Here is a 23,829-nt window from a genome sequence, read left to right as displayed (position 1 = left end):
TCCTTTCTTTCTGCCTGTCTCACTTGGAAAATGAGACTTCTGACCCTTGAAATGGTGATAACCAGTGACCTGGTGATAACCAGTGAAGGTCTTGTGCAGCTGATGGACATTCCTGTGGGCTCCAGCTGCTCTAAAAGCTTGGCTGTGCCTGCTGGGGACATGATTTGTGTTGTGGTGTGTAGTAGGATCCCACCTGAATTAGGAGCAGGGGTGTTGTTGCTGACCTCAAGAAATAAGGAGGTTTATTGGGGATATCAGTTTTTGATCCTTTGTATAATAAGAGCTGATGAAGAAGGCAGAAGTAGAGCTGTTTTCAGTCAGTAGTCCATCCAGAATTCCCCACTTATCCAGGTATGGATTCTCATTTTGTCTCCAGTATTTGTTTTTTTCCATGTTGAGATGCAATACTTTCAGTAGATGAAATTGAATTTAAATATGTTCAGAAGAGGAATGCACAAACAGGATAGAAAATAATTAGGTTGAGTTAGGAACTGTTCCACTTGTTATGAAACTGTGTGAAAGTATTTGGCTTACCAGGATGCAAAAATACTTGTAGAATTTGGGGCTATGTTGGGAAAACACATGTTCCTTCATGAGGAGGAAAAATCAATTAAGGTATCCTTTTATCCTGCTCAATTAAGGTATCCTTTTAAAGTAAGGTCCTCTCCATCATGTGTTCCCTGAAGCAACTGATCTCAGTAGCTGAAGTAATGCATTTTAGTGTATTGCTTTAGGAAGGCTTTCAGAAAACATGTATTCCTAAATTTGTCCCATAGCTTTGTGAAACTTAAGAACATTAGGAGCAAGGAGAACTACAGCCCATCATGTCCAGAGTGAACTGCTGAGGTTTTTATCTGGCTTGGAGGCAAAAGGGAGCTGTTAGCAGGGTTAGTGGTTGCAAGAGCATAGGGCACAGGAGGGATGGACTGGAATGGTGCTCAGCAATCCATGTGGGCTCTCTCCTCTACAGTAAGACTTACCTTTCATTCTGTTTCACTTTTAATTTTGAGAAAGATAGTTTTGCTTTTCAGATGTGATTGATCTCACTGGAGATGATAAAGATGATCTTCAGAGGGCAATTGCCTTGAGTTTGGAGGAGTCAAACAGGGCATTCAGGGAGACTGGAATAACAGATGAGGAACAAGCCATTAGCAGGTAAACAACCAACTTATATAAAGCAGAAATTAAATTAAAGAGTTGGAGATTGGCCTGTATTGCTTTTTTAAACTTTTAACAAATAATAACTTGTTTACTTTTACTTGTGCTACTGATATGCCTGGCTTCAGGATGCTGATTTAATGTATTGTATGTTCTACACTGGAAAATAGTCTATTATGTGTGGACTAGGATTTAATATGTTTCATATTTTTGTATTTCTTTAAATATGGAGGAAGTGGATGGAGATAGAGAATGTGTGGTCATATTTAAATAGGACCTAAACCCAGAAGTTTCTCTTGTGTACCAGGTAAAAACCAACAAAACCAAAACATAAATTAAGAAGCTAATAAATACTTTGTCTTGTTTTTTAAAGTGTTCATTTTCCAATAACATTTTCTTCCCTCTATGTTAAGGCTGAGATTGAGGGAGTGGGTATTAATATTGTGACTTGAGGATACTAAGAGCAGCTGCTCTATTTTAGCAGATGAAGAATGTTATTAACCTATTTAACAAATAAGATCTATAGGCTTTGAGTGAAGTTCTGGATTTAAAGTTTTATAAACTTAACTCTCTTAGTTTGGGTGTTATAAGAGTCTCTGAGCTAACTTTTGATCAGATTTTATGCTAACTTTTTGTACAGTGTATGTTTTTTTGGTAATGTTGATACAATTATGAAATATTTGGGACTTGAACTAGCTTGGGTGTACACTTGTGTGGGAAGGATGTTGTTTCTTTTTTTCCATCTGTCACTGGCCTTGGGAAGAATGTTGAGTTTTTCATTTGTGGCTGGCCTTATTCTAAGGGAAACAGGCAATGATTTGATCCTTGATAGGAGGTAAAGTACTACTTCCTTGTAAAAGACCAATTTTATAAAAAAATAATTTAGATGGGGGAGATTAGCCACAATAATTCTTTTTCTCAGTTCATTGTGTTTGACAGGCTAAATGACTTATTAGAAAATTCCATCTCTGATAATATTGATATTTTATTGCTTTATTTGTATTACTTTATCAACAGTAATTTTATTTTCCCTTTTGAAAAAATAAATATGTTAATTGTGAGAATAAACATACCCCTCTGTGCCCCCACTTGTGATAAAAGTTATCTTGTTATATGAATTTAAGACAGCATATTTTAGGAAGGAAGGGTGGGATGAAAAAGATTCATATTCTCATTAACAACTGGAAAAAGCATTTAAGGGGTTGTTTTTTTCCTAAAACCTCAGTATGTGCATTTATACAAGAGAATGGTAGAAGTTCTGTCCAGTTTTTTTTCAGAAGGTCAGCTCTTGCATGTTCCTTTTTGAAGGGCAGAATTGCTGTAATTACAGAGTTGTGATTTAGGCAGGCACTCAGAAAGATGGACCTATTTCTGGAGATGGAAAATTTTCTCCCTCTTTTTCTTTACCCAAGCCTTGCTTGCTTCTGCTGTGCTCAATTCTTGGGAGCCTTGAAGATTTAGTATTTTTGCTGTAGACTGTTTTTCACTTCTGAAACTAAAAACCCCTCTTTGGTCCTATCTGGTTAGACAATAACTTAGTATTATAAATACTTCCTACTTAAATTACAGTGTATATTTTTCTGGCTGCAGAAAATAACAAAGGATTCCTTTTTTCTGTATGTACAAAGGCATCTAGTCAATCTGTTTGTTTTTATGAAATAGAGACTTGCATCTAATGGCAAAATTGCACACAGTAACATGTGCAATGTGAAATGAAGAGCTTGTTGCAGGTCATGTCCCCCTTGGTGCAGTGCACCACATTTTCTATGCTTGCTGGAGGGTTCTTTGGATCATTTGTTGCACAAATTCATTTCACAAAGCCATACAAAAATATTCACTGAAGGACCCATTGTATTTCATGACAGAAGGAAGGGAATGGGACTTTGCTTGTGAATGGAGGCAGAGAAGAATGAGGATCTTGAAGGTTTTGGCAGCATTGAGACATTAGATCAACTCAGTAATGTAGCAAGAAGCACCCCGAGCTGATAGCAAATCATATCAGCGTTGAACAAATATAGGAAGTTCAGAATTCTTGAATCCTTGATCCAAACTGTTCTATCAGTTTCCTTAAGGACAGAGTTTCAGACTGGATTTATTACAAAAAACCAAACCAAAAGAAAAAACCCATGCCACTTTGTAGTCAACACCCCACAGAAGAATGTTGGCATTCCAACAGAAAGTGTATGATCTATGCAGAACTTCGCAAAACAAAAAGTAGAACACTGGTTGTCAACAAGTCAAACTACAGGCATTTACTTTTGATTTTCTAGATAAAACAAGAAGCAAAAGTCAAATAGAAGGTCAATAATAAGCAAACTTAAACTGTGGAAATGTTTCATTTTTAAAAATGTAGGCCATGTGCATATTTAAGTAGTTTTTGCTGTGGTAGATATTTTTTTCAAAGGTATTCGTAGTGGTTTGGAACCTAATTTGTGCAGATTTTGTTAAGGTTTCCAAGGGAAAATTAATGGAATTTCTTGACTTGTGTAATTAATGTTGTAATGCACATAGAATTTGTCTTCCTGAATGTAATTACTTTACACTACCTAATGATTGCTGTGTAGGTGTTGAGAGAATGCATCTGAAATGTCCGAGTGTCCAAACTGAGCATCTCGTACATGGCACGTTTCAAGTCTGTTCCTGTTTCCTCTCTAAATCTAGAGCAGTGTGCTTGATCAGTGTATTTCCTGTTGTGAAGAAGTTTCTCCTGTTTATATTACTTTTTGTGGATTGAAAGAGTCTGAAACTGGCGAAAGAGGGCTTCACTAGGGAAGCCAGTGAGATATTACTGGAAGGAGAAACCAGCTGGCCTGGATTGTGCCTGTGGTACTGCCCCTATAAAAATGAGTCCATGCTGTCAGTGCATAAAGGATGTCCATAGCCCCTGGGCTTTTTTTTTAAAATCAGGGTTATTGAAACTGCTTGGGACTCTGCACTATGGTAAGCATTGTGTGTATAGATCTAAGGTGGGGTTGTGGAATATTGTAGAGTCAGGGATAGATTCCTGGATGTCCAGCTGTAAGACAGTCACAGTACAAATACCTTCCTATGCTCTTCTAGCTGAGTAACCCAACAGAGTGGGCTTTTCTGCAGCATGTTGAGTGGGCTTCCTTAGAGTGTGGTTTGACTGAATCTTTGTGCTGTGGACTTGCCTTGCTGGGGGGGGTTTTGCTTTGTCTGGTGAACTCTCTGCAGTTCTGCAAAGGTGCTTGGCGGTGCCCAGCTTGTTACAGAGAAATAAAACACTGCTTTCAAGCCTCTTGCCAAGCCTGGCACTAACTAACTCTGCTACAGCATTTCCCTCCAAACAGGATTCCAGCCCTTGGAATGTGGGGCAGCTGTAGGTCCCGTGAGTTGGGGAGGGGGGGAGATGCCAAACCCTGCAAGTAGCTAGCTGATGTAGCTGATCGTCTGTGCTGGAGACTGTGCTGTTGTCCTCAAGGGTCACCAAGTGGGGCTTCAGCTCTCTCATCAAAATCCTTGTAGTAACTCTCTGGAAGGATGCTTGTTTTGTCAAGCAGTGTAAGATTCTTGATCCAGGTGATGTCCCAAATTTGTGACTCTATGAATGTAAGACAGTGAGCATTTTATGAGATATCCTCACTGTGCTAGTAAATACATTCATTTGTGTAGCATTCTAGCTGATCATTACGTTCCTATTTACTGTGCTCACTGCACTTTATTTCACTTTTCATTTTTGATTTAACTGCATCACGGCTATCATTATATCTGAAAATTAATTCAGCACATAGAATGTGCAGTTATTGCATGTGCTCTCTGAGGACAGATAATGTTATAAGTAGAATTAAGGAAAAAACACCATGATGCCTTCAGAAGCAAATACTTTATTAACACATGGAAACACATTTTAGGTCGAGCTAGAGTTCACTAAATCCCTTACCTGCTAAAGGAACACAAATTCAAATACAAAGAAATTTTAGTAGGTAATTAAGCTGATGAATGGTAATACTCATGGGGCCAGAGGACTGTTTCACTTTGAGAGTATTTATTTTTCTGAACCTGAATCTTGAAATACCTTGAAATATTCTTGAACTTCTGGGGGGAATAAAAAAAGAGAAGTTGAATCTTTTTACCTGAAACACAAGTGGGGTGAAGTAGGTATTGTAATCCTGTTACAACATAATTTAAATTTATTCCAGTCTGTCAATCTTCTTGTCAGTTTTAAAGGTCCCTTCAAATTAGTTTAAACAAGATTTTAAGCAATTCTACCTGCATGACAAATTATTTGAACTTTGTATGACATTTTTTAATTGATTTTTAATGTCCCCATTGACCAATTTTTGCTCTCAAAGCAGAGATACACAGGTCATCCAACACTTTTGAAGGACTGTATTAGTGAAAAGGGAAATGAATTTGACTGTTTCTTTACATTTTGGGGTTTTCTTAGTAGAAAAAACTATCAGAAAAGACTCTTAGAACAATCAGAGTCACGTTCCATCCCTATGCAGTGTTTGAGGAGATGTCAGAACAGAAGCTCTTAGTGGATTATATGTCTGTCCTTTCAGTGCTGTTTACAGGGTGGCGTAAAAAATAAATTGATTAATTTGTAGGAAATTACCAGATTTAGGTTCTTTCTGAGACAGATACAAAAGTGGTATTTGTATCAAATGGTCTCTCAAATTTAGAATGCCTCTCTTTTTCTGCATTTTTTCCAAAATAAGTATCAATCACAAATTAGTCAAGCAGTTATCTGCAATAAGTTCATGTTTCTTGCTAAGATAGCTTTTCTTTCTTTGATAGGAACATAGCTTGAAATAAAGATGTAGGTAGGAAACTGAAAGATTATGAGGAGGGGGGTTGTCTGTTTCTATGTTTTTTCTAAGATGTTCAGACTTTATTCTTTAGGAGCTCCCTTTAATGACCAACCTAAACCTGCCTTTCTTTGGTTCTTAGTGAATCTAGGACTGAGAGGGGGCAACTCTTCCTGCTGCTCAGACTGCTTAGATGCTTGTGATGCAGCCTGTGAAATCCTGTGCTTGGTGTTGGAGAGCAGCTCAGTCTGAGAGCTGGACTGGATGGCTGGGGACAGTGACTGTGTCAGTAGTGCACACACCAAACTCGTGGCTTACGAGTTAGAGAGCCACTGTTACATGACCTCAGTGCATCCATCTCCATCTTTCTATTCAGAATACATCTACCACAAATTGCTTTTAAGGTGTATTTTGTCACCAGGCTAAGCATATGTGCTGATACAGAAATAACATATCAAATGAGGCTTGAGTTGGAGAGCTTCACACCCATCAGGTCTTACTGTCATGTGAAATACGGATATTCAGCATAAATCACAGAGGAGCAGTTTCCAGCAAAGAAAGTGGTCATTGGAGCATACAATTAAAGCGTTGGGTGGCATTTGAAAAATTGCAGGAAGATGTTTTTCCATGGCTCATAAAGTAATTACTTGCCATGCAAAGTGATTAACACAGTTGCATAAGTTGCAAAAATAAAAACTAAGAAAACTGCCTTTGTTTTTGAAAGTTGTCTTGCTAGCTTTGGCTTCCTGTCAGTAAATGAAAGATTGGTGACTTTGTGCTTCGCATAGCAATAAAAGCATTCGAGGATGAAAGCACTGTACTATTAGTGCTGCCTAAAATTGTCCATCCAGTTTGAATCTGGTTCTTAAATAATTGATGACTTGTATACATGGCTCTTGTATCTAGAGCTCTCACAGGAGATTCATGCACTCACCGATACCATTTTCCAAAGGGTAATGGAATTGCTGTAGCATAGATAAAAGTAAAATAGCATTTTTGAGACATGCTATTGCGTATAATATAATATATTGCATATATTGCTCAGCAACAATAAGTGAATGATGTCATTATGATGTCTATATTGCTACCTGAATGTCTATTTTACTACTTGGTGGGGGATTTTTTTGCTTTGTTTTTCTGGGGTCTTTGCTTTTTTCTCACATTTTTCCCTCCCTTCTGTTCTCAAAGAGTTCTAGAAGCCAGTATTGCAGAAAATAAAGCGAGTTTAAAGAGGACGCATCCAGAGGTATGGAGTGACTCTCCAAACCCTTATGATCGAAAGCGGCAAGACAACTGCCCAGTAGGATTAAAGAATGTTGGAAACACGTGCTGGTTTAGTGCTGTCATTCAGGTAAGCACTCTTCAATTAGCTGTGTGCATTCTTCATTGTATCTGTTGGAAGGTGAGGCAGCTCATTTTAAGTGAATAATTTAAAATAATCTCTTTTCCTGGGAAGTTTAGGCCACTGCATGAGATGTTTTTGCACATTATTTATTTATTGCATCTCCTAATGTGTCTGTGTTTAAGTGAGATTGAAGTGTAGAAAGTGCTAGAAGCATACATAAGAGAAGTTTCAAAATGTTTCTTATTAAGGAGTTGTTGAAGACAAGGAATTGACTCTCTGAAGATCCTGGGTATATGCAGCTCATGCTGACATCAGTGACAATTGTGTCTGCTACAGACTACCCTCCTCAGGATGAGGATGTGCATGCAGCCTTTTTGAAAGGCAAGGAAGTCTCTGGATTACAGTCTGTGGTTCCCATGGGAAACTTCAATGAACATCCTGACCCTTGCTGGGTCCAACACAGCAGGACACAAGCAAACTAGATTTTTGAAATGTATGAGGAAGAACTTCTTGGTATGAGCACTGATGGGCCAACTAGGGGTGATGCACAGCTGAATCTGATGTTCCCTGAAAATGGAAGAACTGAAGGTGGAGTAATGTGGGTACTCTTGACTGCAGCAACCATGAAAAAGTAGAGTTCAGGATGCTGCTGGGAGCGAGAAAGGAATAACAGGACCCAGACCCAGTTCAGGAGAGCAGACTTTGTCTTCTTCTAGGAGTTTGGTATCTGGGGTTCCATAGGTGGAAGTGCAGAGATGCTTAGGAAAGCTAACAGCATTCCCTGATTGCCAGAAGAGTCCGTTCTGCTCTCAGGGAGCTCATAGCCAAGCTTCACTGCCAAGCATGCAGTGTGCAGGATCTGGAAGCACAGATGGGCTACTGAGGAGACTGGAGATGTTGTCCAGGCATGAAGGAATGGTATTAGTAAAGTGAAAGCTGACCTGCGTTGGTGCCTCAAGGGTTGTCTAGAGTAACAAGAACAGGTTTTGATGTTATACTGGGCATAAAGGGCTGAGCGAGGAGAATTTTGCTGAATAGAGCAGGTGAGGTACTCAGTGCCTTGCTTTGCCTCAGCCTTTACCAGTGAGACCTCAAAGACCTCAGACCTGTACATAGTTGAGAGAACTCTGAACAAGGATTTGAGTGAGAGATTACTTGGACAAACTTGACCCACAGAAGTCCACAGGACCCACTGAGCTGTGTCCAGTGGTGATGAGAGACAATGGGAAGAAGTCTTAGCAAGGCAACTCTTTCTCATTTTTGCAAAGTCATGGACAATAAAAGAGATTTCTGATGTACTTGAGCCAGGCTTTTTAGAGCAGTGCATACTAGGAGGATGAGAGGCAATAGGAGTCTTTGAGATAAGGAAGATGAAGCCTGGATATAAAGAAACATTTTTTCCTATAAAGACAGGCAGGCAGTGGAGGTTGCCCAGAGAGGCTGTGCAGGATTTGTCAAACCTTGGAAAGTATTAAGATGCCTGAAAAAAAGCCCTGAGTAGCCTGGTCTGATCTCAGAGGTCAATAATGTGAATAATGCTAGTTAGTTTAGTGTCCATCATCTTCTATAAATTCCAGAGTTGCCTTCCACCATGTACACATAGCAGTTTTGAATATAGCTTTCTTCTTACATGAATACTCAGTCTCACATGATGTTTCTGTCAGTTCATGCTTGCCAGTTCTTGTTTCTACTACACTGCAAATCTCTTTACTGAGCAAACATGGTCAAAACTTACTGCTCTTTTTCGATCACTTCTGAATTTTACTTACCAGTGCAGAGTTGATGAATTTGCAGTAACCTCCCTTCAGGCTGGAACAGATGGTTGCTTCTTGTTCCTCTCTTAATTTTTAATTTCCTCTTTGTTTGTACCTGGACTTTCCATCTCACCTCATTGGTGCTTAGTTAAAAGCTTTTGTTGAATGAATTCTTCTGAAGCTGTCCTGAAATCCCAGTAGACTGGGATTGGATAAATTGGATTACTGTTATGCATGTTCTGCTTGATGGAGGTTTTTGCTTTTGTTAGAGGTGGGTCATTTTGTTTGTTGGTTTGCTTTTCTTTTTCAAATGGGAAGGATTTATTTACCTTGTGTTTAGGTAATGCTGTAGATAATGAAATTAGAAGATTGCTTTAATTGTTCTGTGACTTCCCCCCTTCCCACTGAAGTTTTTATGTTCTTGGGCCTCTTTTCTTTCAGCATTTAGGAATCTAACAGGTATTTGAATTTTCTGTGTTCCTAGAGATCTTTTGCTGTTTCCCTTGTTCATCTCTCCTCATTTCCTTATTCCATCGCATGCATAGCTCTTTTTGCAATAGCAGAAACATTGTCTTTGTCCTAACAGAAGCAAACATTTTATTTCCATTAAGATCTTTATGGAGCTATTGTGACTTGGTGTTTTACCTTCTCTGTGGCATAATCAGATTTTATATTCCTAGCAGTCCCAAATCTAAAGGACTGATTTTATGTGCACTTCTGTTAAAAGCATTCTATATAGGAAACTGAAAATCTTTAAATAAAAGTTTTTTTGGAAATGTGAATTTTTAATTTGTTAATCAAAGAGAGAAGAGCAGAGGGCAGAGAATGTAAAAACCTATGCTAGACCTATGATCTCATGTTATTTATACCCAGTGTGCAACTTTATACCTTGAAAACAGATTAGAAAGAGACCTAGCTAGTTCTTATGGTCACCAGCCATACCATGTGAAAATCTGTGGTGTCTGGAATTATAATGGCTTGATCCTAAAAGATAGTGAAACTTCTGGGGTTAGGTCTATGGAATGTAATTCAAGCAAACCATTGAAAGATTTATAACTTGATTGAAAATTTAGGTTATTAATAATCTGTCAGCCAGGAAGATTTATGTTTCAAGCAACCATCCCAGGAAATTTAATGCATGTTAATTTAGAACATTAGCTAATACCATACTTATGTATCGACAGGGCAGATTGACTACTTGGGTTGCATTGACTATGTAGAAGTATTTTCTTGCTTTCTTTGGGAGGCTTTTGTAACCTGACACATCACATAGGTCAACAATATCTAAATGTTAACTACTGTCAGTCACAATGATATATTGTGTAATATAATCTAAAACTAAATTGCAAAGAAAGAAAAGTCATCATTCTATTTATGGTGTGCTTGTTAAGGAAAAAAGAGATTTTGACATTTTGATGCTTTCCTTTTGCAATGTATGGTTTTTATAGGGACCAATTAACTGACTTAGTGAAATTCAGTCATAAATGTTTTGTGTATTTGCATTAAGAGTATGAAATTCCTGAAGAGATGTTCGTAGTAAGTGACAGCAAAGTCTAACAAGATTCAAACATCACTGGAGATGTTGCCTTTACCCTGTATTTATTTGTGCTGTAGAGAAATATGCACATGTGGAAGTCATCTTCTTCTGCACAGGAAGAGGGGAGTCTCTCTTCAGAGAGCTCCAAAACAAAGTTTTGCTTTCAACAGTTACATTCAGCAGTGTTAGAATGAACAGTAATTTTTTCCCCACAGTGTTACTTCTAAAAATCTGCCTTGCTGTTGAGGACTTCTGACTTGATAATAATGTTAATATAAAACTGAGTCCCCAAGACAGTATGTCAAAACAAAACTTTATTAAGTCATGTTCATTTCTTCCTTACCAGCCAAGAAATGAATCAAGTTCCTCAATATTTTTTCTACCTCTTATTGAACTTATAATAATCCTACATTTGGGACAGGAGTTCACCCATGCATGATTTTGCTACTGTTTAGTTAGATGAACATTTATAAAAGGATCCATAAATCTTGAGGCTTTAGAATATTTCTGTGTTGGTTGTGCATTATTTTTTATTAATTTCTTTAAATTCTCATTATTGTAACTACATAGGTATGCTCTTGAAATAGAATTTAAGATATCAAGTTCTTTAAAGAAACAAAACACAAATATACCACTGTATGTTTTTACTTTTCTGCAATAGATTTAACGGCCCTTTTGTGAAAAGGTAATGTCACAGTTTTTCTTGGCTGTAAGAGTTTACAGCGTGAAAATGGCTTAGAAATAATAAACTTATGGAGTCTGTGGAGTGGTTCCTTCATCCCATGCTGAGCACAAGTTGAAATTTTTCAGGACATGGGACGTAGAAGGCAAGTAAGGACAGGACATGGATATGTTTTTGGAATCATGTCTTAGGCTTGCTGCCTGTGCAAGTTCTCCCCCAGAAGTTTTGGTTTAAGACACTGCACCAGACAAACTTTATCTTTCGGAGTCCCAAGTGGGTTCTGGTCATGTGGAAGAAGTAATGTCCTGGCAGGACCTGCCCTGTGGAAAAGGTACCATGGGAAATGCCCAGATGGTTCAGAGGATGTCACAGTGTGCAAAGGTAGATTTCTGTGGGAGAAGGAAAGTGTGTGGGGAAATCAGTGAAAACTGTATTTTGAATGCTGCTGTTTCCTCTTTCTCCAGTGCCATTCCTCATGTACCATGTGCACTCTCTTCCCCAGTCTCATGACTTCCAGAAGGCCAGGTTGCAGCTTCTCCCTATACCAAATGAGGTATCCTAACAGGACAGCTGGGGCTTGGCATCCCCACACGCTTTTCCCTATGAGTTTGTCAAGAGTCAGAGGAGAGATTTTTTTTTTTTCCCCCAAAAGTGCATAGCTTGCTGAATGAAGTTAACAAGCATAAATCTCCAGGGTTGCTCTTTAACTTTTATTTTCAGGGTCCCTAACAGCACTTCTGGCATCTTAATCTGTTGCATTGTGTTTGGGAGCAGCCTTCTTGTTTTCCTAATGTCAGTATATTGGGGGTTAGGATGTCCTTTGATCCTAAACTTCTAGTTCTGGGAAGAAGTGAACCAGTTTGATGGGTGAGAATCAAACAAGTATTTTCTTCCCATTTGGTGGCTCAGCTACTTGCCAATATTGTTCTTATTTAAAGCAGCCTACCATGAGTATCTAACTTTTACATTATTTTTTGTTTCTTATTTGTCATGATGGATGGAAAGGATTATGATGGATGATGTGGTAGTGCATTAGTACCAAAAAGCCTAGGATTATACTATTAAATGTGCACATTTATACATTGTACATGAGTCCCTTACTTCCCTGGCCATGCAGTGCAAGGTTGTAGGCTGAAGAGCAATCAGTGCTCAAATCCCGTATGAGTTAAATGGTCATTGATGGAATATTTTCTTTCCACTATTTACACTGTGGAACAGCCTGAGGCAGGGGTGGGGGATATGATATAAACTGCTCTGTAGAGTTTCATGTGCAGAGGAATAATGATGTTGGAAATGTAATTTCTTGTTTTCCACTCCTCTGTCACTCCCTCGGTTTCTCTGAAAAGTGAACCTGTCCCTTCCAAATTCAGTCATCCTGTGATATTTGCCGACAGGGTATTCTTTTTCCTGCTTTTTGTGCTTCTGTAGTCTTTGGTTCCCTCAGGTTGCTTGTGTGATATTTTGAATTCTTACTTTACATTTAGTGATTTGTAATATTGCAAAATTTGTTGCGAAGGTATGGAAAGCTTTAGTGGATCATGGCTTTCATTTTGACTCCTAAATAATTGCTCATTTAATTAAAATAAAGGATACAGGATGGATTGTTTAGGTGTGTTATTTAAATTTGCATCACTTAATTTGGGCAAGAAGTTGAAAACTGTAACCGTGTAAGGAAATGTTGGCTGTGACTTTTTGTCCTAACAGAATTTTTTTTTCTTGCTTTCACCATGTTGTAGAGAAGTGGTTGGTTGGCATTTCTTAGTATGTGCCAAGACACAAGCATAAAGTGAATTCTTCTGGACACATATCATACTTAGCTGTCTTCTGAATTGTAGTCATGTTCTGAGTTTGTTGCTATAAACAAGTAAATGTTCTCTAAATGCAGGCTGGTAATTCCATGGTGAGCTGTTTGTTTAAAATGTTGACTTAACCCAAGCCTGCTAGAGGTCTTAGTTTGACTTTCGAGCTCAAACAGTATGCAAGCTGTTTTCCATCTTCTTCCTTGTTGCACCTCAGCCTTCTGGAGTTATAAGACATGATAGCTTAAAACTGCAATTTATACCTAGCTTTTCAGCAGTTTGGAATGCTAATTGGTTGTTTGTTTATAAATAAAAATGTCCTTTTAGAGGTATGTTCCAAAGCTTTTGACTCTGTGATTCTCAAATTGGTAAATGTTTTCCTCATCACTACCACTGTATATGTGGGGTGGTTGTGCTGAAGTTCAGCCATCAGGCAGTGCCATATCTGTCTGTAAGGGTTTTTGCTTCAGAGGAGAAAAGAAAAAGACAACTCCTCTAACTATACTTTCACAGTAAAGTTTGAACAGGAACCTGCTCAAGTCCCAGCTTTGAAGCTGCTTTGCTCACTTCCCTTCTGTCTTCTTTACGTGAAATTTTCTAAAGAATGCGAGAGAAGCTTTGGACTGTGGCAGATCCTCAGTGTATATAAAGAAGCACAAAACTATGTTTTGGGTGACTTCCTAATTTTCTTAATGCCTGTCATTAGTCTCTGTTCTGGAAACAGGATTTACCAATTAACAGGAATAAGACATGAACAGATGGAGTGGGAGACAACCCCAGAGTAAGTTATAAGGAGGAGCAGGGTAGAAGGGAGCATTGTGCCCAACAGAGTAATAGGTGCAGTAGCAGCAAGCAACCATTTTATGGACTTTGTTGTAAGAAAGTACTTTCAAGAATATAAACTATAAAGAAGGAAAAAAAATCAATAAATAGGAAAAGTCTGCAAAGCCTTAAAGAGGAGAGAGAAGTGATTCTCACAAATTAGAACCAAAGAATGGCCTGGGTTGGAGGGGATCTACTATCTGTTTCCAACCCCCTGCCATGGGCAGGGACACCTTCCACTAGACCAGGTTGCTCAGAGCTCCATCCAACCAGGCCCTAAACACTTCCAGGGATGGGACCTGTGTCAGTGCATCGTCTTCACAGTAAAGAATGTCTTCCTAATACCTGATCTAAACCTGCTCTGTGAGTGTGAATCCATTCCCTCTTGTCCTGTCACTCCAGGACCTCCATCTGTCCTGTAGGCTCACTTCAGGTATTGGCAAGCTGCAGTTAGGTTACCCTAACTTCTCTTCTACTGGTTGAACAATCACAATTCTCTCAAGATATAGGGATATAGAGTCCAAAAGGCTTGCAAGTTGGTGAGAACTGGACTCAGCTGTCAGCAGCTCATGTTTTTGCAATATGGAGCTTTGGACAGTAATACTCAGAGGCATGCAAGAGTATTAAACCACTAATTTGTGCAATATTTAGGAGTACTTTTACTTTGAACCTTAGCACTTCAAATATTGATAACTAGTAAATTTCAAATTCTTCATTACATTGGAGGAAACATGGCAATGCATGCAGGTAAGACCATATATTCCATAGCTCTGTGTTTTTCTTTGATTTGAGTTATTAACATGAATGTTAACTCTGATAATACTCAATGTACCCCACTAAAACTGGCTCTATATACCTTAAACCACCTAAATAGTTTATAAAGTGAAGTAAGAACATAAATCTAATTTGTCATGCTGGCAGAGGAAAACTATTCCAAATAATATACTTTATGCCATAGATCTCTATTTTTGCTTTTTATTATTAGAACAGTAATGATTGCTCTCTGCTTGTAACACAAAATGAAGGTAGAGATAGTCTTGGCTTTGTGGCTTTAAAGAAAAAAAGGAAATAAATAAATAAAGGCCAAACTGAAGTGCATAAAAGGCCCCAAATGACTAAATGAGGAAAATGGGTGTTGTGCTGTGCTAGTGCAGATAAGTTTTCAAGTTATACAAGATCATGTTTAAGCTAAATGCTAGTACCTAAAGGAATTTGTTTAGGAGCTCTATAGGAATACATGCTTTTCTTTTTTTCTTGCCAAGAGTTGCTTTTCAGCACTTTCAAGCTCTCCTAGTAAGATATATTTAGTTTTTGGGTTTCTTCCTTCTGTTCTGTCTTCTCTCTGTCCCTCCAAGCTTAACCTTTGCAAATTCAGTGGGAAGCTGTCTCTGTTCATGGTCTTACAAACTTCAGGTTTTCATGCAAACTTGTATAAAGGTGATGCATATTAAAAATGCACAGTTCTTGTGGACTTTTCTTGCCTTTTTCTTGGTTTTTTTTTTGTTCTCAGTGCTGGAAACAAATACAAAACTGGTAGTCAAAGAGAAACAAATGTTTTCATCAATCTGTTAGTGAAACAGCTGGGTTTAGTTCCCGATGCTACAAACTTGCAAGAGTCCACCAGAGAGCCCATCTGAAGCTCTTTGCAGCAGCTTGTTGGGTTATCTTGTATCTAGACTCAGAAGAAGTGTTTTCCTGCTCTCTAAGTGTTATTGGTGTCACTAACTTTTTTACTTTAGGACTCTGCTGGTGGCTTTTAATGACCTGTGTTGTGTGCCAGGCATTTATAGATTTAATATACTGACTAATTTATATTCTTGCAGCACTAATGCAGCATCACCATTCTTGAATGTTAAGAATTAATTCTTTACTCAGTCAACCTAAATTTTGGCAAGGTCATGTTTGATAATCTAACATAACCTTTAGCAAGGTTATGTTTGATAATCCTAGACTTTAAGGGGGGAAAAAGGGATAAGCAGACTGTTTTAAGGAAAACCCAGGCAACTTGCATTCAGAAATTGTGTTTGAATTCAAAGTAAACATTACTCATGAAAGTGAATGTTTTAGTATCTTACAGTATGGAAGCTACAAGTCTACCTAGTTCTCTCTGGTATGACTGAAAATACATCATAACTATCTATAGCAGGGGAAAGCCACAATGTCTTGTATTAATTTTTCAGTATTGTTAGTGTGAATGCCTTAAACTGAGACTGGATTTCTGTTCTTGTTTATTCTCGTTTACTTTTACTGTCTTGTTCACCCCCCAAAATTGACAGAATACAAGGCAGTATTGTAAAAATCTGTTGATGTTCATGGCAATTTGAATTGGTATAACTTAGCTTGGCTCAGTCAAGTTTCTAGATGACAGCTTTTAAATTATTTAAATGCATTGGGGAAAAAAACCCCACAAACCCACCTTGTAGAGAGGTTTTCTTTCATGCATAAGTTTTGCATACTTTAGTCAATTGTAAAGATATTTGAACAAGGACAGTAAATGTGAAGTATCCACCTTATAGATGCAGCCTGTTTTCTTGCAGTGGGACTCCTACACCTTCAGTGTAGCTGAAGCCAAATGCATAAGAGGTGAGATGCTGCTCCATGCAGTGTGTTTAGAAAGCAAATGTGTTTGGAGCTTTAGGCTAGGGCCAGTGCATGGCACTTGGGCCAGGTTCAGTCTCTGTTTTATCTCTTGGTGGCTGCAGAGGAGCAGCTTCTGCCTCATGGACCACTTACCCTGGGTGCAGGCAGCCTGGACAAAGCTGGCTCTGAAAACTAGAAAGCGTTTTACCTCACCCCTTTCTGGCCTCTGGGTGGTTGGCCTTTGGAGGTCTCTGCTGGGCTTAGGTGAGCTCCTTTTTATCTCCTTAGCTCAGGAAGAACTGCAGGTTCCTCACTGAGATACTTCAGGCACTAAAACAGTTGGTTTCAGGCACTTGTTTACACTTAAAGTGGGGAATGATCTTTTTTAAATGAAGGTAGCAGTTTCTTTAAGTTGATTTAGCTCACTATAGGAGAGCTACAGCGTGACACTGTCCTGTGTGCATTAGTGGTGTTGGCAGCAGATAAACTGTGAGGGTTCTGCTGCATCTCACAACAACCATGCACATTGTAAGCTTTTCTGGCAAGAAGTTTAACAACTAAACATCTTGCATAAGAAATTTTGAATAGTACAAGGTTGAAGAAGAAAAGAGCAAAACTGCTATACTTGTGTACAATTCTCTGTACATAATTTGTGTGTTTAAATTATGAAATTGTCCTGTTCAGCTGCTTGGCACTTTGATGGCATTTGGATTAGTTATGGAGAGAATTCAGCCTTTGGACATTATATTTCAGCAGCTGGTTTATTTTGTACATAAAACATTGCTATGTTTTGCGTGCTGAAGACCCACCAGTGGAATGCTGTTACATCATGAGACATAACTTCAATTAGTATCAGCTTCTAGACTGACACTTGAATTAAATATTAACATTTTCTGTGCTTTGAGTAAGTAAACAAAGGACTCTGTTTTAATCGCCCTTCTCTACAAGGATGGATAAAAGGGGAACATGTATTTTGAACAGCAAAATAAGAAAAAAGTTTGACTACTCAGTTGTCTACCTTGATTCAGCAGGGTCAGAAAGATCTTTTTTGGCTGATGTTTTTGATACTTTTTAAATCTAAAAAGAAATGTGACAGTGGTAACCTCTTTGTTTTGTTGGGGATACTGTATATTATGGGGTATGGAAAAAGGTTAGAGTCTGTATTCTCTTTCACAAGGAGAATCAGGAACATGGCAATATTTCACAACCTTTTTTTTTCCTACCAATATGTTCTAAATTACTGGAATAAGTACAGAGCCTCTTCACAATTTGCGTTTCACTTATTTGGCACTGTGGTGTTGAAAACCTATTAAATTGATGTGATCTGTGACTTAAGTCTTTACATGGGTAGGACAAGTTCTGGGATCAAAGTCTGTTCCTGGGGTAAGCAAACTCTACCTTTCCAAAACAAGTAGCTAACATATATGATAGAGTGGGAGGAGTGTTAATTATAGATTGGAAACCCAAGAAAGTACAAATAGGAAGGCAGATCTTTCTTGTACTTCTCTGATGAGCATGTTTAAGGTACTTCAGACTTTTCGTCCTACTCTGTCTTCATCAAAATGCTCTTCTATAATGAAGTGATTTTTAGTTAAGATGACTTTTGTCTGTACAGAAAAGCAGCGATGCAATTCCACAAGTTCTGAGGCCTCCAAGTCTCAGCCCAATGTGTCAGACTTTTACTGTTTGCAGCCCAGAGTCATCTTGCTCTTGTACTCTCTTGGCTCCAGGCTCTGTGTTACACTGTGGAGTTCTTTGTGGGTGCCTGCAGTCACCTGTTTTGCTGTCCTAGACAGACACCTGTCTATTCATGTGTCCATAAAATGGGAATGCTATCAGTCCCTTACCTGCAAAGTTGTGTAACCCAATTTCCTTACACTAATGTGCATGCCTCAGATCTTGTGGGAATGGGAAGAGAGGACAGAATGCAAAATGTTCAGCTAATACAAGTGGAATTAGGTTGGACATGCAGAGATGTACTCTCTGCACTGAGGAGTAGATGATAGAGGGCCTACAAAATAAATTTTAGATGGCTAAACAGTGTTTATGTCATTTTGAAAACTGACAGTTATACAATTCATAAAATTCTTGTTGTAAAATGTAATTTGCCTATTATGTAAAATTATTGTTCCTTTTATGTGATTAAGTGCAGAGATATTTTTTATTACGCTGTTTTCTTGGCAAAAGTAATTGTCTTCTGGTGAAAATATGTTTAGCAATACTCTGCCTTCTGAAACAAAACTTAACATTGCATATGTTTGACACTTCATTTGTTTTGCTAAGGCTTATTTGGAAGAGTTTTGTAATGTTTGTACGAGTGCTTAAAGGTTTTCTTAATTTTTTTCTTTTCAGTCATTATTTAACCTACTGGAGTTTCGAAGACTAGTTTTGAATTTCAATCCTCCTGCAAATGCTCAAGATTTACCCCGAAACCAAAAGGTAAAAAAAAAAGCTGATTTCCTCTTGTGGCTGATGAGGGCATTTCTGTCTTGTACTTGAATTTTGCACTGTTCTCTAGCTCATATCAGCGTGGGTTTTAGAGGTGCCAGTTAACAGTTCTCTGAGCTTGCTGTTGTGGCTCTTATATAAATGGCATCAGCCTCGCAGCAGAGTATGGGGCAGGGTGCTGAGCATTTCTCATGTGAGTGTAGCTTGTCTTAGCAGATGTATTTTATCCCAATTCCCTCCCACTCATGATCTGTCATTGAGCTTTCATTTATTAGCTTGTCTCTTCTGGCTTTTTCAGGTGGTGATTATAAGTATAAATTTTCTCATGCTTTCCCTGGTACTCATATAGGATTAGGGAGGAGAAGGCCTTGGCTTAGGTTGCTTGTGGCTTCAGACTGGCAAGGGGAACTGGTTGTGGAGTGGGGGACAAAGATCAGGTTTTCTTCCTTCATGGGCCTCCTTTGAGGACAGATGCAATGGGGGCCCTGTGGTTTCTATGCTATGAAATGGGAAGGAAGAAATGGAGAAGGAGGTGCCTTTATGAAGACACCTGGTTGCCTGATTTTTAGCAAGGTCTTACAGAGCAATGAATTTCTGCATATCCAGAAATCAGAATCATAGAATGATTTAGGTTGAAAAGAACCTTAAAGATTAACTACTTCCAACCCCTGTGCCATGGACAGGTGTACCTTCCACTAGATGTGGTTGCTCAGAGCTCCATCCAAGCTGGCCTTGAACACTCCCAGGGATGGGGCATCCACAGCTTCTCTGGGCAACCTGTGCCAGGGCTTTACCACTCTCACAGTAAATTAGACTATTGCCTGTTGCCCCTTTCTGTCAGATTTAAAGAAGCAAGTGTGTTGTTCTTAGTTGTTTGTCCCTTCAGGATTCTCTGGAATGTTCACTATCAAAAGTAAGAGCTGTAATTAGAGAACCAAAAGAAAACAGAAAAGAGAAGACAGTGTCCATTTTCTAAACCTCTGGGTATGTTCCATAAAAGGGAAGTTGCATGTTCAGTCAGGCCTGGATAATTTCTCTCCTGCCCTACCCCCTTCTTTCCTCGCCACATTCAAAGTGCAAGAGGTCACTTTTTTTGGTTGGAAAGCATATTTGCATTAGGTCATGAGATGATGTGAAAAGAAAACATGGGTAATGTTTGCAACACAAGGTAGGGATGGGGCAGTGTATTTTAATAAGAAAGATAAGTCATGCTTTACAAATAGTTGTATTAAATTTTTTAAGTTTTTATTTTAGATAGCCTTTCTGCTCAGTATTTAATTTTTCATCATGTAATTTTATTAATATCCTTCAGTACTCAAATTCTATGTTCATTTTTCAGCACGTAAAAAGCAATTGGCATCTAAAAAGTGGTATGAAATAGCTGATAACAAGCTGTTGTCTTCATAAACATCTTGCTCAAGCATTGACACTTGCAGCCAAATGACTTCAGCTGTTCCAAAGTGCTTTATTTTAGAAATTCTGACCATGACAGACACTAAGTTTGTATGAAATAGTATGACACCAGACAAGTGGATGGATTTGGGCAGAAACCTTGCATTCTGCCGGCCTGCTAGAAAGAATCTCTGGCAGTAGTTTGTGTTCTCTCCTTTCTTAACTTACATTCTGGAATGAAGTAACATTATTACTTGGTGTACTCATCTGTCTTACCTACAGCTGAAAAAGGATTGAGGAGAATTTAGGATAAGGGATTGCTGCACTAGTTGGAATTTAGATGCATAGAAGACATAAGCATGCATATCCCCAAATATGGTGTCTTTATTTCTTTGTAAGTGAAGGCAATTAGAGGCAAATTGATTCAGAGTTTTAATATAAGTTACCAGTTGACAGTAGCAAAAAAAGTAAAGCCCTGGAATTTACTTCCGACTGCTTACTTATTTTAAAATTATTTTGCTTCAGTTTTGTTTTTGTTTTTAATTTTATTCCTGTATTAACTACCATATGTGACCAACATTCTCCAGGATCAAATTTCCTTGCCTAATAAAGGATATGTTTTAATAATCCCAGATTTTGAATAATTGGGTTTACATCCTGTTGTTCTTCCAGTTGGTGGGAATTAGAGTTTAATGCTGGGGTCATGACAATCTCTTGATTTAGAATTAAAGCATGTGGTTGTACTTCAGGGAATATGCAGAACAGGGTGTTGGTTCTTTCCCATCAATGTATTGAATCCAAATGCTATGAATAATTAGGCATGTAAACTTTTTAATCCAGAAGTGATTGGTATAAATTTTTACTTGAAAAAAACCCCAAACAAACAATAGCCCCAACTTATTTGTCTCTGCTAGTTGGGCTTTGAATTTCTGGATTTGGGCATACACTTGAAATCTTCAGTTTGATCTTGCTCTTCTTAATTTGAAAATAATTTGTCTTCCTTGGTTTCTTTCTGTAGAACAAATGCAGTTTTCTGTAGTTGCTGCAGCTTCTTTACTGTCCCAGTTCTCTTGGACCTTGCTGTCACATGAACAGATCTTTTTGCTGTTCACACTGAGACCAGCTAAATATTTGGCCTCAGTAATGTCTTCAGGAAACATTTTATTATCAGAGGAGAGGGGTTACTGCACTCCAGGTTAGCACATCCTTCCGCCTATTCTGATATTACTGAAATATTATCATTATCTCACTCTCCTGGCAAACTGATTGGCCATAATGAATGTTTGCTGTGTATTAAATATGTAGACTGCTTTAAAAGCATTTCTAATAATAAATTATTCCGTCATGTGTTAGGAAATTATTTATGCAGCCAGGATAGGTGATAAAATGGAAAATGTCTTAGATTATGAGATTTCCATACAGTGCTTACTTAAAAACTTTAATATTTTTTTTGTGTTGGTGCATGTACAGGATGCTTTAGAGGTGAGAGCAGTATGCTGTGCTGTGATCACTTGATCAGTTCTTTGTTTTGATGTGCAAGTTCTTTCGTGGAACTCAATACCTTATCTTAGGGATTGGTCCACCTTATTTTGAAGATTCTAGGTTTGTTCTGGTCAAGGATCATGTCTCATGGATTAAATTGAGCTTTTTCAAAAGCAGCAAGGATTTCCCTAGTTTTAGAGAACTTTGGTAGCCTTTGTAGATATTTGTTCTGAGTAATACTACTTATATTGGTAGGCAGTTTTTCGAGCTAAGGCTACAAGTATGGCTAAAACTCAGCCAAAGTTGTAGTGTAAATTTGGGTAATGCAATGATGTACTATGTACATTATAATAATGCCTATGTACTTCAGATTTAACAAAAAGAAGGTAAGATCTAGAGAATTCTGTGGTTAATAATTTATTTTATGCATATGAACTATCACTGCTATTGAAGCATCTTCATAAAATGTATCTAAAAGTTGAAACTCCTTTTGTTTTAATAGAACACTTGAAGAAAACAGCAAGAAAAATACAACTTTTGCAATTTGTTTCCTTCTTTTGTTATATAGTGCTTTAAGTATCTAAATGGGAGACTGATTTTGTTCTTAAATTAAGATGATTTGATGCTGAATTAGGGTGGCACTTAAGTGCAGCCTTTTCTGTGAACGGTGTTTATGACTGGCGGGTGTTTTGCAAGGTGGACTAGAAGAGCAAGTTAAATTCAGAGATTTACACGACTAGAAGTATTTCCTAGATATTATGTGGAACACATTGAATTCACTGTGCACTTTTGAAATCTGAAGTAAACCACGTTTTACATACAAAAAGCTTTATGCCTCCTGGATTGACACAGGAGTGACTAAACAAGTCTGCTGTCTGATGAGCATGTGAAATAGTTTGTCATCAAGTAATTCCAGTTTGACCAGTATCAGACATCTGTGCTGACTTTGATACTTTGTTCTAAATACAAGTGGATATTACATGGGGTTTAATTTCACAAGTATTTGCCAACTATCTACTCAGGAGTAGATATTCAATCTCTGCAGCATTTGTAACCTGTGATTTAATCTATGGTATTTGTGTTCCAATTTATTTGTTTTTCATCATGCAGACAGAAAGTATTTCTTCTTTTCTGGAAACCAGCAGAAGAATGCCATAGTCACGTGAACTGTACTTCAAAATTGGGTGGCAAGGAGAGCAGCCTATTTTACTTGTGTCAAGAGAAATAATAAAGGTTAAGGTAGACTTAGAAGCTTAGTCTTCAGTGAAAAATAAGCTTTAAAAAGGTGCTGAGTAGTGTGTAGGCTATAAGAAATTCTTCTAGAAACACAGAGGAATAATGATTTCAATAAAATAATGCCTATTGTTGCAGGGCGTTACTTAAGGCTTTGTAAGTCTCGAGAGGAACATTTCTGTCCTAAATACAAGTCTGCTTGTCCAGTTGTCAATTCAGGCCCACTTCAAGACAAACAGTATCATCTAGATAGGATTTCAAGGAACCTTTAGTTTCTGAAATGGAATTTTCTTCCCAGAGAACTGCATTATTTTGTAACATTGACAAGTAAAAGGCATGCAGCATTACCTTAGTAGTACTACCAGTAACCTTATATATTATTTTGACATTACTCAGGTTATTGGGCAACATTTCTGTTTAGTAGATTTCTGTTATCACTTTGTTAAATATTTTTATTCTTCACATACAGGAACATAGGAATCTGCCTTTCATGCGTGAATTGAGGTACCTGTTTGCACTTCTAGTTGGTTCAAAGAGAAAATATGTTGATCCATCAAGAGCAGTTGAAATCCTTAAAGATGCTTTTAAATCAAATGACTCCCAGCAGGTAAATTCCATGTATTTTCAATCAATTTTATGCATGTTTTTATATGGTCATATTGTAATAGGAAATACTTACCGTAGGCAACAGAATTTCAAAATGTCCACAGAAAAGCAGCTTCTAATTATCAATCTTTGAACTTATGTGATTTCTGGTTACATTTATTAGAAAGATGTAAAAGAAAAAAATTCCAGACAACAGGACTATTTTATTCGGTACACTTT

General features: G+C 37.9%; 1 protein-coding gene across 3 annotated transcripts in view; it reads left to right on the top strand.

Moving 5' to 3' along the window:
• Positions 1-23,829, top strand: part of USP25 (ubiquitin specific peptidase 25) — an 88,412-nt gene that overhangs the window by 30,825 nt on the left and 33,758 nt on the right. For all 3 annotated transcript variants that reach the window (XM_053970589.1, XM_053970592.1, XM_053970590.1), the window contains 4 exons: positions 1,032-1,155; positions 7,119-7,281; positions 18,802-18,888; positions 23,474-23,611. In XM_053970589.1, coding sequence (XP_053826564.1) covers positions 1,032-1,155; positions 7,119-7,281; positions 18,802-18,888; positions 23,474-23,611 — 512 coding nt within the window. The remainder of the gene's footprint in view (positions 1-1,031; positions 1,156-7,118; positions 7,282-18,801; positions 18,889-23,473; positions 23,612-23,829) is intronic.

The sequence above is a fragment of the Vidua macroura genome, chromosome 2 (assembly GCF_024509145.1).
Source record: "Vidua macroura isolate BioBank_ID:100142 chromosome 2, ASM2450914v1, whole genome shotgun sequence".
NCBI classification, from domain to species: Eukaryota; Metazoa; Chordata; class Aves; order Passeriformes; family Viduidae; genus Vidua; species Vidua macroura.
Note: the sequence above shows the minus strand (reverse complement) of the source record. Positions and strands in the feature narration are given on the sequence as shown.